Source organism: Protopterus annectens, chromosome 12.part0, assembly GCF_019279795.1.
Source record: "Protopterus annectens isolate FY-2018-M chromosome 12.part0, PAN1.0, whole genome shotgun sequence".
NCBI classification, from domain to species: domain Eukaryota; kingdom Metazoa; phylum Chordata; order Ceratodontiformes; family Protopteridae; genus Protopterus; species Protopterus annectens.
In genome coordinates, this window is record NC_056746.1 from 149,187,820 (window position 1) to 149,207,844 (window position 20,025).

The 20,025-nt window shown below is 42.6% G+C and overlaps 1 protein-coding gene across 2 annotated transcripts in view; it reads left to right on the plus strand.

The window, feature by feature from the left end:
• The window catches only part of PDXDC1 (pyridoxal dependent decarboxylase domain containing 1), a 674,140-nt gene that overhangs the window by 534,749 nt on the left and 119,366 nt on the right, over positions 1–20,025 (plus strand). For both annotated transcript variants that reach the window (XM_044089172.1, XM_044089173.1), the window contains one exon: positions 14,560–14,681. In XM_044089172.1, coding sequence (XP_043945107.1) covers positions 14,560–14,681 — 122 coding nt within the window. The remainder of the gene's footprint in view (positions 1–14,559; positions 14,682–20,025) is intronic.

A 20,025-nucleotide genomic window follows, 5' to 3' on the forward strand; every position in this document is an offset into this window, starting at 1 on the left:
GCTCAATAAAAAACTTTCTGCTCCTGAACCTTTAGACCGTAAATCCCTTCAGGATTTGGTACACAACCCTCAGCAGGTCAGTAATCATTTTTTAAAATGTGGCTATGATGCACTGGAGGCTTCATTTAGATCAGCTATGACTGGGGCAGTAATTTGTAGGCATGCCTGGCTGAAGGAGCAATCTCTGCCAGACCATGTCAAGGCTAAACTACTCGATGCTCCAATGGAGAAACAAAGTTTATTTGGCTCCCCTGCACAGGAGATTCTAAAAAAGGTGGAAGAAAAAGCAAAATCTGTGCAAACAGTAAAGGAATTCCTGCAGGTCCAACCTCCGAGGTTCAGCAGAAACTGGCCTACAAAGAATTGGTCCTTTCCAGACACCTCCAGAGCACAGAGGGGCAGGAACAGACGTACTAGAGGCAGAGGTCAATCAAGAGGTGCCTACAGAGGCCATCAGTGGCAGCCTGCAAACCAGAGGAGTGGTGCAACAGCTGCAACTACTACCACTACTACAGGACAGACCCAATGACTTGACTCTGATTCCGCCCACCAGGGATCAACTGGAAGCACCCTTGGGCGGAAAGTTGGCTTTATTCTCGAAAAACTGGCATTGCATTACAAAGGATACATGGACATTGCAAATAATAGACAAAGGATACAGGTTTCACTTCCATACCTTGCCAAAGAGAGGCGGAATGCCAAACCTTCCACCAAACCAGAAGGTAGAGGCTTTAAGACAAATCAGCAAGTTAATTCAGATGAAAGCTATAGAAGGGGTACCATCTACAGAACAAGGCCAAGGATTTTACTCCAGACTATTCCTTGTGCCAAGAAAAGAAAACAAATGGAGGCCTATACTCGACCTGCCCACACTGAACACATATCTCATTGTGCCAAAATTCAAAATGCTGACCCTACAGCAACTTCTTCCCATGTTGGGCAAGGAGTCTTGGCTGGTGACTCTAGATCTCAAGGAGGCATACCTGCACGTCCCTATTCGACCAGATTGCAGAAGACACCTCAGATTTCTTGCAGGATCAGAGCATTATCAATTCTCAGCATTGCCCTTTGGCTTATCTACTGCGCCCAGAGTATTCACGAAATGCCTGGCATCAGTAATTGCACACTGCAGACTTCAGGGAATTCAAATTTATCCATACCTGGACGACTGCCTAATGCAAGCAGACAACAAGAAGAAATTGTTAAAGGACTTGGCATATGCCATACACCTGCTACAAGCCTTGGGATACACAGTCAACATCCAAAAGTCAAGACTAGTACCATCCCAAAGGATAACCTTTTTGGGTGCGAATCTGGACACAATCACTCAGATGGCTTTTCTCACAGAAGAAAAACAAAAACAACTTCCAGATTACTTCATGACTCTGACAAGACAAACTCAGCTTACTGCAAGGAAAGTCCTGCAGGCCCTGGGTTACATGGCATCCTGCATAATTTTAATTCCACATGCCAGGTTGCATATGAGGAAACTACAATGGTACCTAAGGAATGTATGGTCTCAACACAGTCACAGTCTAAAAACCATGATACAAATCATTCCATGCCTTCAAAAGGAATTCATTTGGTGGGCCCAGGCCTGTCAGTCCAACAGAGAGGGTTGCCTTTCAACAAACCAAAAACAAGGCAGACCATCACCACGGATGCCTCAGACCGAGGATGGGGAGCACACATGGAGGACAAACGTATTCAAGGCCTATGGTCTCAAGGGCAGCTAGGCATGCACATAAACCAAAAGGAGATGCAGGCAGTAAGGCATGCAATCGAGGCATTCAGACCCTTCCTCCAGCAAGGACACCTGTTAATACGGACAGACAACACCACTGTCATGTGGTACATAAACAAACAGGGAGGCACACATTCCTACCCTCTATGCCGGATGGCTATGGATCTTTGGAACCTATGCCTGAATCTCAACATCCAGCTACAGGCCAAGTTCGTACCAGGAAAAGAGAATACTCTAGCAGACAGCTTAAGCAGAACTACCATGGATGCTGCATCCAGACATCTTCAAACTCATAACAACGAAATGGGGAATCCCAGAGATAGATCTGTTCACCTCCCCAGTCAACCACCAACTGAAGAAATTCTGCTCAAGGACATACCACCCACAAGCCTGGAGGGTGGACTCTCTCTCTTTCAGCTGGAATGCCCTAACAGTATATGCTTTTCCACCTCTCCCATTGATGTACAAGGTTCTGCTGAAGATCAGGGAGGAACAGCCAAAAGTCATACTAATAGCTCCGGACTGGCCAAGGCAGCATTGGTACCCGCTACTGAGAAGCATGTCTCAGGCACACTCATGGTCTCTTCCCCTATGGCCTCTTCTTCTTCTAACGCAGAACAATTTCAGGACCTTGCATCCCAACTTGAAAACACTGCAGCTAACTGCCTGGAAGATTCCTTAAAGCCCAACAACACCGTTTTATCTCAGAGGGTGAAGGACATTATCCTGGAGGCTTGCAGACCTTCCACAAGAAAGGCATACTCAGCTAAATGGAAGAGATTCCTCATTTGGAGCACATCAAAGGGCACAGATGTCACACTGGCAAACCTAGCACACATCCTAGAATACTTAGCAGAATTGTTCCACAATGGCCTGTCTTATTCATCCATTAAGATTCATGCTTCAGCAATTTCAGCAGAATACAATATGGATCCACCTATCTTCTCACACCCTCTTCTCAGACAATTTTTGAGAGGGATCAAAAATGTTAAACCTCCAAGAAGACCCCCCCCACCTGCATGGGATCTCAATTTTGTGCTGGAAAAACTAACACTACCTCCTTTTGAACCAGCAGCTTCAGCAGACCTCCAGTTTTTATCTTGGAAAACTGCATTCCTTCTGGCAATCACTTCAGCAAGAAGAGTATCTGAGTTACAGGCATTAATGGCAGTGCAGCCTTTTCTTATTTTTCACCAGGATAGTGTCACTGAGAACCAATCCTACTTTCATGCCAAAGGTGGTGTCTAGGGTATCCTTGAACCAAGCTGTTCACTTGCCTACGTTCTTCCCTAACCCACAGAACAAAGGGGAAAAACTTTTGCACACCTTGGATATACACAGACAACTACACTACTATTTGGACAGAACTAAGACTAACAGAAAAACTGACCAACTTTTTGTAGCATATGCAACTGGGGTACAAGGAAGAGCAATTTCCAAACAGACAATCTCAAAATGGATAGGAAATTGCATTCGTTTTTGCTACTCCTTTCATGGAAAGACAGTTCCTGAAAATATCAGGCCTCACTCTACAAGGGCCACAGCCACCACTACAGCTTTCCTACGAGGGGTGGCTACCAAGGACATTTTAGAAGCTGCTACTTGGAGCTCCGTGCATACATTTGCCAAGCATTACAATCTACCTTTATACTCCAGATCCCGAGCAGGGTTTGCAACTGCAGTACTGCAGGGGATCATAACTACACCATAATTTTCTTACTACCTCCTCCCCCAGATTAGCTATGGTATTCTACCCATATGTTATGACTGCAGATGCATCCTTGAAGGACATAGTACAGTTTTGTACCTACCATAAATGTAGATGTCCGATAGGTATGCATCTGCAGTCAGGATTACCCACCCTCCTTCCCCTCTGTGGTATTCCTAGGGTACTTACCCCTCTTTCAGCTAGCTGGGGGAATCTATTATGGTGTATTTGTTTGTTTGTTTATATATGTATATAATTTGCTAATGTTTACAGCTTTTCAGCTTTTATCCAAATTTAGCCTTCCTAGAGGGCACCTGGCATCTGGGGCAAGAAACACTGAGGAAAATGGTGTCAGCTGATGCTTTTATACCCCAGCCGCTCTGACGTCGGGGAAGAGGCGACATCAGCCGACGCCGGACCCAGACTTTGGAATCCGGCCGACCGAAGGGCTGCCTGAGGCAGGACAACCCATATTTTATGACTGCAGATGCATACCTATCGGACATCTACATTTATGGTAGGTACAAAACTGTACTTTTCAGAGCAGGCTCTATACACTATCAGTTCTCTGCACTTCCCTTTGGCTTAGCTACTGCGCCCAGGGTATTCACAAAATGCCTAGCTTCAGCCACTGCATGTTGCAGGCAGAGAAGAATTCAAATTTATCCATACTTGGACAATTGCCTGATTTAGGCGGACAGTCAGGAATTGCTACTACAGCACCTGACATTTGTAAATAGACTTCTAACTTCACTGGGGTACACCATCAATGAAAAGAAATCACATCTGGTACCCAGCCAACATATTGTATTCCTGGGAGCAAGCTTGAACACAACTTCCCAGATGGCATTCCTCACTCCAGAAAAACAAATTTATTTGACAAACTACTTCAATCTACTGGCCACCAAAACCCAGCTATCTGCAAGAAAAATACTGCAAGCCCTAGGGTTCATGGCCTCTTGCATTCTACTAATTCCATATGCAAGACTGCATATGAGGAAACTTCAGTGGTACTTAAAAAGTCTCTGGTGTCAACATTCTCAGAACCTGGAAACAATGATTCCTATCATTTCTTGCCTAAGGACAGAGTTCCTTTGGTGGGCAGAGGCCTGCTACCACAACAAGGAACTCCCTTTCACTCAACCGCCTGCCACTCAAACCCTAACAGACTCATCAGACTATGCATGGGGGGCTCACATGGCAGGACAATGCATTCAAGGCAAATGGAGCCCAAAGCAAATGCAGCTGCATATCAATCAAAAAAAAATGTTAGCTGTACAAAATGCTCCGGCAGACTTCAAAGGCCTTATTCTTCCAGGACAACTATTGGTAAAGACAGACAACACCACAGTTATGTGGTACATAAACAAGCGGGGGGGGGGGCATTCCTCCCTACTCTGTAGATTAGCCGTGGCTCTGTGGAACACAGCCTTGAGCAATCAAGTGCACCTGCAAGCTCAGTTCCTGCCAGGCAAACTAAATTCACTGGCAGACAACTTAAGCAGAAATCTCATGGACCCACATGAGTGGAAACTGGAACCCAAATCATTCAAGCTTTTGAGGCACAGGTGGGGGGCACCAGAGGTGGACCTCTTTGCTTCTCCTCAGAACTATCAATTGAGCAAATATTGCACCAGAACTCCCCACAGCCAAGCTTGGAAAGTGGATGCCCTGTCCTTTACCTGGGAAAGCCTCTCAATCTGTGCCTTTCCCCCTCTGCCCCTCCTCTCAAAGGTTCTACTAAAGATCAAACAGGACAAGCCAAGGACAATCCTGATTGCACCAGACTGGCCATGCCAGCACTGGTACCCTCTTTTGTGCAGTCTGACAGTAGTGCCACCATGGCACCTTACTCAGACTCCTTCCCTGCTGTCCCAGCAGGAGGGCCAGATTTTTCACCCTGAGCTACAGACCCTGAACCTAACAGCCTGGCTCATCCCCTGAACTCATCACTAGCAGCCCTAAGTAAGCAGGCATTGGATATCATTCTTGAGGCAAGGAGGCCTAGTACTAGAAAATCCTATTTGGAAAAGTGGAAAAGATACTGTTCCTGGAGCCAGTCTCAGGGAATGGACACAACTGTGCCCAGCTTACCTCATATACTAGATTACTTAACAGAAATGCTCCACAAAGGCTTATCCTTCTCTTCAATTAAGATTCATGCCTCTGTCTTCTCAGCTCATTATAATACTGAGCCACCCCTCTTCTCTCATCCTCCGGTCAAGCAGTTTCTGAGAGGAGCCAAAAATTTAAGACCCCCCCCCCCCCAGGAGAGCTCCCACTCCAGCCTAGGACCTTAACTTTGTATTGGAAAAGCTCACGCTTCTGCCCTTTGAACCTGCTGCTACAGCAAAGTTAAAATTTCTCTCATGGAAAGCAGCTTTACTTCTAGCCATCACTTCAGTAAGAAGAATGTCTGAATTGCAGGCTCTTATGGCTGTGGAACCCTTCATTATCTTCCATGTGGACAGGGTTTCCCTCAGGACTAACCCATCATTTATGCCCAAGGTGGTATCTAGTGTGGCTTTAAACCAAACCATTCATTTGTCAACCTTTTTCCTTAATCCTCAGAATAAAGGGGAAGGGAGCCTGCACTCCCTGGACATGCACAGGCAGCTTAATTTCTATCTGGACAGGACTAAGCCTTTCAGAAAATCTGACTAGCAGGTAGTCAGCTTTGCTGCAGGGGCAGAGGTCAAGGCCATTTCAAAGCAAACCATTTCTAAATGGATAGCACACTGCATCCATTTCTGGTACAAACACCATGGAAAACCTACCCCACAGGGGATCAGAACACATTACAATAAGGCTACATCAATTTCTACAGCATTTTTCAGGGGAATCACTACCAGGGACATCCTAGAAGCTGCAACCTGGAGCTCTGTACACACTTTCGCCAAGCATTACCACTTACCTATCTTTTCTAAATCCAGAGCTGGATTTGCCACAGCAGTCTTACAGGGCCTGATTGTCAGCCCTAATGCTTCTTAACCACCTCCACCCATCCTCAGCTTTGGGAATTAACCCAAATGTGATGACTGCAATAGTGAAACACGAAGAACATAGTACAGTTGTGTACACTTACCATAAATGTAGATGCTCGAGTGTATTCATTGTTGCAGTCCTGGTTACCCTCCCTCCAGCCCCCTGACTTCTCATTACTTCTACCTGTCTTTTATGTTTGGCATATCTTATATCACTGGTATTTGCTTTTTGCTGGGGGTGTTCCATACCATGTAATTGCTTCCTATTTTGGGGGCTCCTGACATCTGAGGCAAGAAAAACTGATGTAATGGCATCAGCTGCATGTTTTATACCCCTGATGACCTGACGTCATGGAAGAAGCGACAGCATCCGACGCAGAAACCCAAAACTCTGGTATTCAGGCCGAATGAGGGCTACCTGCAGGCAGATAACCCAAATGGGTTCTGGAGGTGAGGCACCCATTTTCCATTGTAGCTGTGTTCTTGAGGTGCACTTGGGTCACTTGTCAGGGGTGTTTGTAATGCTTGGCGCACCTTTGGGATTTTTTCAGGGGAGACTTCACTCCTGCCTGCTTTTATGTCTAGGTTGTTTATTGGGGTTACATCTTATCCTAAAAGCAATGCTAAGCATAATTCCAATTTTTCATCTATGTTTTGATATTGTAAACTGTTACTTCAACTAAATATTGTATTCTTGCACCTGTAAATGTGAATCCATTTTTTGCATATCTTTGTATCTGTAAATATGTCTTGTTCATTTATATGATTCTGTTCCTCTAGGCTGTGCCTGCAAGTGGTTCATTGAGATCAGTGTTACTACCTCAGTAAACAAATATAAATAAATAAATGAAACTCAGACTGGGCCATTAAAATTCCTATTCAGTTTGATTTTCTACCATCATGGATGGGATGGAATCTCTTCTTAGCCTATAATAAGAGTCATTTTATCTTTGTTTTGCTGCATCATTGTTACGCTAGAAGTTTAAAACTGGTCTAACCAAATCTCTAGATCACAGAAGTTTGCAGTTTTCGAGGGATTTTTTTTGTGTGCACGTGTGTGTGTTTGTTTAGTGACAGTCTTTCTGTGTAGTAGCTGATCTGAGAATTGAGTAAGTCCATTTCTAATTCTTTCTTTATACTTTACCGGGAAAGCCTTCATCTATAAATCACCACATCATTACCATACAGAATGTATTTGGAAATTGGAGAGTATTTGTATGTATTGAATATTTTACTCAGTGTTTGTAAATAAAGATTGGCCTTAAAGTTACTGGCATTGGCAGGTTTGGTGGATTTGGGGATGGGCTTCTTAATTGCTTGTTTTCACATAGCTGACATGAATTTTTTGGTGAGGCAGTTGTTATAAAGTTGACTCAGAGGGTATGCTAGGTAATCTTGGTACATTTTGATGAACCAACAATGTAGCATCAATTTGGATTTGTCTAGAATTCTCTCAAATTTAATTTTATTTTTATACTTAACAAGAGGAAATGGGTGTATAGAGAGTTTGTGTGTCATGTGGGTGTTTGGGGTAGGCATGAGAATTCTTTGAAGAAATCCTGGGACATTAGAGCACCTGATGAGCAAATATATACAATCATTTTAAAGAAGCTGTTATTTGGCAACTGGCCAGTGATTGGATTTACAGAGTTCATAACATTTTTTGATGATTGTGCTTTGAGGTTTGGAGAGATTAGAAATGGATGACTCCGTTCTGCCTGATTCCTTTTTTAGCTAGGCTTCTAAGATTCATTTTATTCTATTTTCTGTAGTTGAGATTTTTTTTCCTGTTACCAACCCTAGTCTCTTGTTTTAAATAGATATTTTAACTCATTAGTTATTCAAAGGTTTGTCCTAAACTTGAACAGCTTGCATAATTTGAGTAAGTACTTGTCTTACAAAGTGAATCTTTATCAATTTTGAGGTTGCATGTACATTTATAATTATGATGAGACTAGTCAGAAGTGGCAAAATGATTTTGAAATGCTGTTGTGTGTGTGTGTGTGTGTGTGTGTGTGTGTGTGTGTGTGTTGGGTTAAAAAGAAGTAAACACTCGGGGTAATTTTAGATATGCTTAAGTTAAATGTTATGTTGCAGGGGACACGTAGAATGAGGGAAGAATGGAAACTGATGAGATTTGATTGGGATTATTAGTTGATAAAATCTAGAAGGGTGTGGTCCTGTGATAAAAGAACTTTGCAGGGCAGTGGTATACGTTGAATCGGTCATTGCTTAAACCAGTATAAGAAAACCCAGGATTTAATCTTCTAATGAATTTAAATGGCAAACAACGTTATGGCATCCTTGCTGTTTTTAAAGGGCATTTTAGTACACTGAATCAGTCACTGCTTAACTCAGAATTAGGAAGCCCAAGTTTTAATCTAACAAAAGATTTAAGCAGCAAGCAAAGGAAGGCAACAAGAAAACACTTTAGTAAATATACATGCATTATTTTTTTGAGGCCATTGTTTAATTGTGGCGATATGTTGCTTAAATGAATATTGTTATGCTGGAGGGAAGAGGTATTCAAGTTATTTTCCAATCCCATACGCCTTTTCATTACAGAGGTTGCAACATTCTTGTATTATCTTTCCCACAGTATCTTGCAGTACTCTGGACACAGAATCCCCATCACCTCCTCTAATTATGCAAGTGGCATAAACCTGCATGAACACAGTGTGCAGTCTGTCTTTCCCTTGCGTTCTAGAGCTGTGTAGGGAAAAGACTCAATAACTCTTGTGTGTAGTAAACCAGACAATACTAGCAGTGAAACTGGTCCATGCAGTGCAGAAATAAACTGTGAGCTGGCTTCTCTGTTTAGTTGAAACTTGTAGCTGAACTTGATGAAAGCATCCTGTGGTAACTGCATGGGGCTTGTTCTACTCCGCATTGCTATACTGTGTCTGACTACATTCCACTGCATTACCTCATTTATTTAATTTATAATTGTCAAAGCAGTCCCACACTGAATCAACAACAAATCATGTCTTTGTAAATGTCAGTATAAACTTAAAAAAAAAAAACTACCATTTAAAACCATTATAACAATTTCCCATTGTATCCTTCCCAAATCACTATTCTAGCTCCCTTACCAGATAAGAAAGGCCAAACATCAGTATTAGTGTAATAATCAGAAATTTCTTGTTGCCCCTGCATTAATAAACACCTAGTGAATATACCTTGGTGGCAGTACATTTTAGCTTTCACCTCTTACACCCTTTTGCCTTTTGCAAATTAAGCTGTACAATAGCCATTACCTTTATCTGTCACCCTTTACTTATTAATATGTTAGTTTTATCTGTTTAATTTTTTAGTGTACATCCCACCCTCTACCTTATCTCTAACCCATTACTTAATTCTCTGTGTGTATCAGAAAAAAATGCCTTCCTTTTAAACACCCACTGTTAAACTGTTTCACTCTCTAAGCTAGTGAATGTAAGAGCTGGACCCCCCTCTCTATTACCCCTTCCAGATCCACAGAATAAATTATGCTGTTCCACTCAGTAATGTATAATGCTTACTAAATGCCAAACCTACGTCATTTAACAAGTCATGCCATATCCTTGCCACCTTGCCATATGCCAATAAAAATGCACAAAAAAAAAAAAAAAAACTCCATTGTAAAAACAGTGGTTAGCATCACTCCAGAAGAGAGCAGGTGGTGTATGTCTTAATCCTAGATCAGCTAACAATACCTTACTCGCCTCCCCACATGACATTTTAGCACTGTCAGCATTAATGCACACAGTATTTTTAATAAAGTTGACCCAATTCAAACATTCACTGATCTTTAAAAACCCAACATCTTGAGTATTACTGATTCATGGTTTAAAATTGATATCTAAAAGAGTGTGATTGTGGTAGCTTATAACATCTTTAGAAATGAAAAAGCACACAAAGGGGACAGGGATTTAGGATTTCTCCCAAAAGTGGACCTAACTTGTTAATTGTCTGATGAGCATTGCCCTTGCTTAAAACAAAGAGAAACTGTGATGGTCAAAATCCCACTTGATTAGCAGGGCTGTGAGGTGTAGAAAGTAAAGAGCTGACTACAACCCATATATCCCAGGTTTAGCTAGAGTCTTAACTGTCGGAAGAGCTAGGAGAGAGGAGGCATTGAGTGGCTGGTGCTGGCTCACCCATCATATTGGGTGTAGCGATGGTTCCAATCGACTAACTACCACCATGCAAGCCTCCACTTACAGAGCACAGAAATGTCCAGGACGGGCAGCATGGGCTTGTAGATTCCAAGCCAGTAAGAGTAACACCTGAGGCTTGTAGGTGGAAGCAAAAGCAAGTCAAGGGCATAGAATATCTAGCAGCGATGCAGGTGCATTTCAGCCACAAGGAGCAAGGTTAATGCCATCAAGGGCACAAACAACCTCCATGGCTGCTTGGATACTGCATCTCCGGTTAGCCCTCACTGCTCTGCTGGGGATACCCATTATAGGGGTATGAATGGGCAGAAAACAAATTGGGGAAGCTTGACAGTCAGCAGGCAGAGTGGCAAAAAATATAGGGAAAAGTCACTCTTGGCCACCACAATTCCTACAGACGTTTGGGTATCCATGTCATACTCAAGGTCATCCTGCCATGGCTGTTGAGCTGTGCAAACTTTAAAATCATATGTTTTGGAGATGTAAATATTGATTGCACCACCCATAATCCACTTCAGATATATGCTCGGACTTCCAACATGTATAGACAGATCAAATGGAAAAACATATACTCATCTGGGCGCTTGCTTGTCATCTCACCAACGTTTAACTTGCATGTGTCCTCACTGATTCAGTAAATGATCACCATCTGACATTTACCATACAAATGACACACGAAAAACATAGATCATGATTTTCTCAACCATTGGTAAGTACTGTAAATTGGGAGTGAATGGAAACACCTGCGTCTGTCGAGGCCACTATTTCTTACTTTATCCATTGCATAACGGGCATCATTGATGGTACTGCCCTAGGACACTTAGAGGTAAACATGCTATTCAGCCATGGATTTATTGCTGGGTGAAAAAAGTTATGATCAAGTATGACAAGTCTTTTGACCAAATACATTCAGTGTTACACATAAAGTGCATAAGAACATTATAGGTTGATTAGAAATATGTGCAAAAGACATTCGGCAGTTAAAAAAAAAATTCTTCCACTTTGATATTTTATAAACTGTCTTCTCCTCTCACCACTTAAACCAAGGCAGTGACATCACTTCACTTCCTTCCCCAGTGCTGTGAAACTGTTAGCTGAAAGTAAGAAGCTCTTATGAGAAAACTCAGTACAGCCCTGAGACTCTTGTGGTCCAGCGGCAGCTTTCGCTTCAGCATTTCCACATGCTTGGTAAATTTAATGACTGAGACTACCTTCCTTTTGAACTTGCCTTTTTTGTTTTCCTTCCCAGACTTTTTATCTTTTAGGACTCATTTTCTTGTGTCCGTTAATTCTGCTGTAAGAATCGTATTGCTTTACTCATCATATGTAAAGCATTATTAATTGTATTATTTTAGGACATATGTTGCACTCCTCCTTTAAGCAATTTCAGAATTTTATCTGAACAAGTTTATCATCACACCCAGAGGCCAGAAAGAGAGGTGAAAATCTCTTTTGCATTAACCTTGGGAGAAATTTGAGAAGGGCATGGAGATTGACTTTTGGATGGCCACAGACATGTTCTGGCCAGCATCAGTAACTCTGGAAGAGAAGCAGACGATCACCCATGAAGAAATGCTGAACTTAATTGGAAGATGTCCAGTGGACATGCCCTCCTCTGAGAACGCAGTGCCACAATCAGATAGTGCAACTGGATCTATTGTAATAGACAAGGTCATTACTGTGAGTAAATGGTTTTGCTGTGACAGGGCTGTAAGAGCAGATGAAATCTGTCCAGACATGTTGAAGGCATTGGACATTTTTGGACTGTCATGGATAATCCACCCTTTCAATGTTACCTGAAAGCCTGGACAGTATCTCTGGATTGACAAAGTGGGATAGGGATGCCTGTTTTCAACAACGGGAATAGGAGTATGTGTTCCATCTATAAAGGGATCGTACTCCTCAGACTTTCTGAGAAAGAGAATGCCATGATTTTGGAAAGGAAACGTCAGCCAGCAGTCAAGCATCTAATTCTGGAAGAGCAGTGAGGGGTCTATCGTAAAACATTTGATTCATCTCTCGCTGTCCTCATGCCAGTATACTTTTACCATCTACATGACAGTTGTGACTGCATACCCCATATTGTCTTGTATGTGCTGAAACAATACAGGGTCTCTCAACCACTATTGTATGCCATTCATTCTCTACATTTGAGGAGTGAAATTTATATTATATTTGCATTCTTAGCATTAAGATGAATATATTTATGGTGAGTGTGGGGCCCCACCAAGGGAATGTCTTTTCTCTCTCGTCTTTGTGATTTTCATATAGAGAGTTACAAGGCACAGCCAAGGTCTAGTTTGTATCCACTTTGGGATGTAAAGGCTACATTGTATTGTTTGCAGGTGATTTCATCTTCGTCTCTAGTAAACTGTACTTTCATACATTCACTATAGCAATTCACTTCTGACTTTGAAGTGGCTAAGATAAAAATTAGCACCTCCAAGTCATAGGGCATGGTTCTCCCCTGGAAATATAATGAATTGCTGTCTTCAGGTGATGGAGGAGCAACTACACCAGGAGAAGATTAAGTGTGGTGGGGTCCCAGTGACAGACAGGGGTGGAGGGGTTCTGCAGTTTGACCACCATACTGGTACAGTGGCAGCAGTGGTGCAACATTGTGCTAGAATGTGGTGAGCAGGTGAGAGGTAAGGAGGATGACTCTGTAACTATTCCTCACCTGTGGTCACGAGCTTTGGGTAGTGACCAAACAAAGACAAAATCACACAGGCAGCAGAGATAAGGTTCCTTCACAGGAGAGATAACTGCCCTCCCTGTAATAGAACGAGAGCTTAACAATTCAGGAGGACAGTGGCTTACAGCCACTTGATCATTCGTGTTGAGAGGAGTCAGTTGAGGTGGGATAGGCACCTTTTGAGGATATCCCTTCACCATACCCCACATGAGGTATACCAAGCAGCACAGTAGACTACAAGTAGTCCTCAGTGGAAATCCAACACGTTATAGGGAGTTCCATCTCTCAGCTTACCTGGGAATTCCATCTCTCAGCTTACCTGGGAGTTCCATCTCTCAGCTTACCTGGGAGTTCCATCTCTCAGCTTACCTGGGAGTTCCATCTCTCAGCTTACCTGGGAGTTCCATCTCTCAACTTACCTGGGAATTCCATCTCTCAGCTTACCTGGGAGTTCCATCTCTCAGCTTACCTGGGAATTCCATAGGTTATTTTTGAGAGTGTTGCTGGGCAAAGAGACATCTGGTCTAGTCTCCTCATCTTGTTACTACTGTGAGCCTCCCCAGGGTCAGTGTTTTGGAAACAAATGGTGATGGGTGCCTTGGTAGTTTTGTTATGTGCACCCTTCAGATGTGAAGATCTTTCAGGGGGTCTTCTGGAGTGGGTTTCTCATTTACTTATACTCCACCATCCTTACCCCATAGAATTTGTAACTCTGTACTTAGACAAATAGTCTGGTGTTATATCCTCCCCTTAACTTCAGTGCATGGAATGTCATCCTGGGCGGTAGCGTTATGCCTAATGAGTCTGCAAGAACTGATTTTTTTTTTTAACACTAGACTGATAGTAAGATGACATCTGCAGTGTTGGAAGTAGGCAAAAGCACTTAACAAATAAATACATATATTTTTTGTAACGTTGTGTTGGTAATTTGCTAGTTTTTAGTTGCTGCCGGTCCGTTTGTTTTTGTGTTACTAAGAAGATTATCTCATTGGTTATACCACTTCAGAAACCCCCCTTGAAAGTATTACAGCACAAGAAGTCTCATCAGTACTTTGTGATTTATGATGACACACACCACAAGTGGCTTTTCTCCACATAAAGATGTGCATTTTAAGGAAAGTATATTGAAAAAAAAATGTAATTGGTTAAGTAGTGAATAGTTGTATTAGTGGTAATAAAATGTTCCGCCAACCTTTCATTCTCTCTTCATTTTGTTGTGATCATCAATATTTTCTAAAGTTTAATTCGGAAAATATTTACTTGTTCTACAGGACCTGAATTTGGAGGAGAAAAAAACTGCATCTATATTGGCATGGTGACAGAAGACCTAGACATGGCTGAATTGGTGGAAACCATTGCAACAATGGGAAGAGAAATAGAAGAAAATTCCCGGGTATGTAAGCAGATGCTTGTAACATGTCAGCACACTGTTATAGATATTTATAGCATGCAGACAGGAGTCAGTCAGTACAGAGAACTTGTTAAAGCAATATGCACGCGCGTGAGTGTGCGTGTGGTGTGCGTGTGGTGTGTGTGTGGTGTGTGTGTGGTGTGTGTGTGTGTGTGTGTGTGTGTGTGTGTGTGTGAGGGATAGCTCAATGTAAAGAATGTTTCTGGTCAGTCTGAACATTTTAAGTAAGAATAGCTGTTCTGTTACTGTAAATGTCTTGTACAAGCACCCCTTTTCTTGAAACAGCGGCATAATCAAAGGATATGGGTGTATATTGTTATGTAAATGTAGTACTGGTTTCCTTTTCATCTTTTTGTTGGAGGTTTCAGCATCACAACACTAACAAATGTGCAAAATGCTGGTTATGTTCAAAAGCATCAGTGGTATATAGTGTACATTGAAAGGCTGATAAAAAACTCATTCTCAGAAAATTATAGAGCAGGCAATAAATATTTTTTAAGTACTGCATTCAGCTGTGCATAGTCTGAACTTTTTGTGGATGACATTCATGTATAAAATGTCATAGTCCATCACAGATAATAGCTGTTATTCAGCTTGTGTTACTTAACCTCAGGCTTGTTTAAGCTAAAAAGGCATTCTAAATGAAGGTAAATGCTGCCACAGCTTTAGTGACTTGTCTTTTCTTTTGCCTGTAGATTATTGCTACGTCTGTCCAGTAGAAAACAGTCTGAATAGTATGTATTAATATCACAGCTGCCTGAACTTCATTTAAGATATAGTTAAATCATATAGTACATTTTCATAACAGAATAATTTTAAACATGACAAGTTCATTTTTGTGTAACTGAAACATGCAATGACATGCTTCAGAATTCACCACTTAAGGAGCACAGTTTTTAATTTGTTCTGGGCTTTTTATCTCTTAAGAAATACTGTGATTGTCTTTGTGTCCATAATGAAATAAATGCTGTGTCTGACTTGCATTGTTTGGAAAATGTGGATACATCTTCAGATGGCGGTTTCATGTATGCCTTATAAAGGCAGGTTTTTATAAGGTCAGTAGAATTAGCAGCTTTCTTTGTAGTGAGATTTTTATGAGCCACGTGCATGTTTTGCCATAGTTATCACAGCAGAAAGTAATACAGTGAGTTTTCCAGTTAAGTAACGCTCTCTGTGTAGGTGAGAGTCCTTTCCCTGTTAGGAACAGGATGCACAGACACACACACACACACACACACACACACACACGCACGCACGCACGCACGCACACACGCACGCACACAGACACGCACACACAGTCACGCACACACAGACACACACACACAGACACACACACACAGACACACACACACACACACACACACACACACACACACACACACACACACACACACACACACACACACAGACACACACAGACACACACAGACACACACACACACACACACACACACACACCACAGGGCAGCTTCTATTTTGCACTGGTGGACCTTGTGTTGTGACAGGGGTACTGAACCTTTTCAGAAGGGGTGCTTGTTTGCTGTGGGGTTCTTTGGCCTTTTGATCTGGGAATTCGTTCAGTTGTAACTCGTTATTCTTTTCATTCTTTGTGGGGTTCTGGGGGAGCCCTCACTCTTTGTTTCCCGTTTTCATTAGAAGTTGGTCTGTGTCCTTGTACAAATCCTCCCTCTCCGAGTTCCATATAGGGGGAGGGGAGAAGTAGAATGAAGTGGTTATGTTCCTGACCCCCCCAAGAGCAGTGTGGTCTTTCTCCATTTAATTTCTCCATGTATTTGGGGTTTCTAGTAATAGGAATGGACCTCATTCTTATGTTAGAGAGCAACTGTAGCTCATGAAATATGTATTGTTTTCAGGCTCTGATGTTAGCCAAGAGCATTATGGTCCTGGGGGGGGGGGGTTATTTCACCATGGGAAGCTGGTTTGGGATCAGATGACTGTTAGTTGTCTCCTAACACCCTGGAAGTGGGAGGGCTGGAAATTGTTTTAACCATTGTTAACTAAGAAGTGGGATTCTATGTACCATGTGGCTTCCTGCCTTCTGGCATGAACTGCTTCTGGTTTATTTTTCTTCAGAGGTGGGCAAGCCTTGGATTTTTGAAAGAGAGCCAAACCAGAGCTGAGCCAAGGGTCTAGCATGGCTCTTTGAGCCAATTAATAGCCAAACCAGAGCTCAAAGTGGAGAGAGTAAAAGAGCAGCACTAAGATCTGACCACATGTGCACAGATATCCGCCACCCCCCCCCCCCCCCCCCACACACACACACACACACACACGGACTCTTTGCCCTAAGAAGCCAGGCAGATGGTTAGTTTTTTATACACAAAACCTGCTTCCCCCCAAACAGCCACTTTCTGCCCAGACTTCACTTGTGTGATCCAAAAGAAAGAGAAAAATGAATTGTGTTTGAACTTGCTGCTCACAGACAAACACTACTCACTCCCCCAACATGCCACACCTCTGTGATCAACAGTGTTAGAATAAATGCCCTGTGTTTTCACACCCAACTTAGCTCCATCCAAAAGATACCCACCTTCTCCGTATCATTGATATCAGCTTGTAGTAAAAAGGAAAATAGCCAGCCTCAACCCTTTAGCTCCACAAGCAGGGTCAATGCTAAAAATGGTGCTCTTATATATTTTGACCTCTTTTATAATAACAGGTTTTGCTTTACCATGTATTTTCTTGAAGAATATAAAGTCTGAAACTCACATACTTGCCTTCATTTAGTGACTGTAGTATCAGGGACAGATGAGAGGTATGACACACTGATTAATGTATTCTAATGTTGTTAGATGTTCCCCCGACTTACAACAAGCCAAATCTGTAGCTATTGCAGTGTCTTTTGTTTTTCACACTCACATTACTCTGCTAATGACCAGAATAAGCAATTCTCTCACCAGCATCCAATCACTGAAACAAATTATGTAAAAAACTAATACATCAGTGCTCCGCACAGCTCTCAACCTTGACACTATGGGAAGCTACCTCTCATAACAGGAGAAAGTAAGTAAATGGGGAACATTTAGAATAACTTCAGCTGAAATGTTGTCTGCATATTTAAAATACATACCGACTGCTTTAAATAAAAAATGAATAAATAAAAACAGGGTTTAGTCCATAATATGTCCATTTCTATACGTGTGCTGCCATTGACTGCACAGACTGCAGTAATATCATATATTTGCATTACAAATAAAACGTCGGCTTCTTAAATAAATACATTTGTTTGTTTGTGTCTTTCGGTTTTTCCCGGTTAGGGGTCGCCACAGCGGAACTCCAGTCCGCTAATGATTGGCAGTAGATTTTTACGTGCTGGCTTGCCGGGCCTAATGCATAACCTTCAACGAAGGAACGCCCATTCACGCATGTTGCCACACAGAAGACGTTCTAACTGAGAATTGAATGGGCAACGTCTAACTGTGAGGCGACAACGCTACCGCAGCACCACCATCGCAGTGTCTTAAATAAATACATTAATTAATTTAAAAAAAACACACACAGTTCAGCCTGTGGCTTGTTTGCCTGTCGGCATAATCTAGGTATTCTAGGCTTCTTTGAAATAAATACTTCTTATATGTCTCCCAGAAAACAAAAACAAACTAACAATTTATACCTGTCCAACGTAGCCCAGACAATACTAAAGCATCTGTCCTCCTAACAAAACAGCATACAGATGCTGTCCACTCCATGAAGCTCTACTAATGGGCTACTACTAGGCTATCCCATGCACTCCACGTGCTAACAGAACCTTGTCTTGCAACTTTTTGAAACTCCAGAGCAAACACGTCCTTTAATGAGTTACAATCCTCCAAGCACATGTCCAGCAATATCCTCTGCCTGAAAACAAGCAAAAAACAGGAATTTCCAGCAGGATACCCACAGTTTAAATTGCTTTCCTGCTACTCTGTGTTCAGCACCCCCCGGCTTCTTAGCCAAACTCGGTGTTTAATTTGCAGACTTGACCTAAAAGAGTAGTCAGTGCCAGCAGTTTGTTCTGAAAGTTCACTTAAAGAAGCCACCTCAGTGGTAATGCCCTTACTTAAATTTCAGCCAGTTATGAGTGTCTATTATCACAGTCTAGACTTGCCTAACAGAGAGCTTGTGCATGTTGCAGGTCCAGTCTAAAAACACAGCAGTATGGGGAGAAAGTCATCTCTGCTCATTCCTGGCTATTCACTTTGCCAGACCATGAGCTTACTCTCAGGCTGAAGCTCACCCTGGCCATCCTGTCTCCAGTGCTCATTAAATCTGCCCCTTAAAAGCTTGATTGCTGCAGCCATTCCTGATGCTGCTATTCCAGGAAACCTCCTTGGTCCTCTGTCACGGAGTTTGGACTTCTACTTAAGTGTTTCCCACTAGATTACTCTCTCTGTGGACCTACTAATTTGGCTCCTTCCATCTTGTTAGTGCTTGGGGTTCAGCCCCATAGTAGGACCTCTTAAGAATGGCTTTGTATGTTACAGCTGGTAGGTATGCTGTTACGACATCAGCTGATTTACAATATGACATCACTTGATGGGTTAAGGATACCCTCCCTGTGTCACCCTGCAGCCGGACAGTGATGTTCATCGTGCATACAGCTGCAGTCATAACAGATGGGTTCTCCTGCCGTCAGGTGGGTCCTCGGTCGGCCGAATTCCAAAGTCTAGGTCCGGCGTCGGTTGTCGTCGCTTTCTTTCCTGATGTCAGTGCGACATGGATATATAAGACACAGCCGACGCCATTTTCTTCAGTCTTTTTTGCCGCACGGTGCCCGAAGCAGAAGCAGTTCGCAAGTGCCGGTCGGCCAGCTCCTGAAATAACGAAAATTTAGAAACCGAAGTCTTCTTTAAAGCTAAGTACCCCGTTGGGGAAACTTTTCTTGCCTCAGACCGATGTCAGACAAAGTTAAAAATTGTATTTCTTGTGGGAAGCAAATACCACATAAGGATTTCCATTCCCTCTGTATACCTTGTTTAGGCCCAGACCACGACTTCTCGGGTTGTCGCTTTTGTGCTACTTTCAATAAACGCACTATTAAGCGTCGGGCGGAGTTCGCCCAGCATTTTTTTGGTAAAGCTTTTGATTATAAAATGTCGTCAGAGACTCCGACTACCGTTTTGTCCAAAAAATGCAAGGACAAAGACCGACACGCGAGGTCCGTGGCCTCCACCGACACCACGCCAAAACCGGCTACACATGGTCCGGTTCTCAGCGAGGCGCCTGCGCAGCCCCTGACTACCGATGACACTTCTCTGGCGGTGTCTTCTGTAACCGAGACCGCAGGTACCTCAGCCCATACCCTGACTACAGCTTCCGAAGCCAC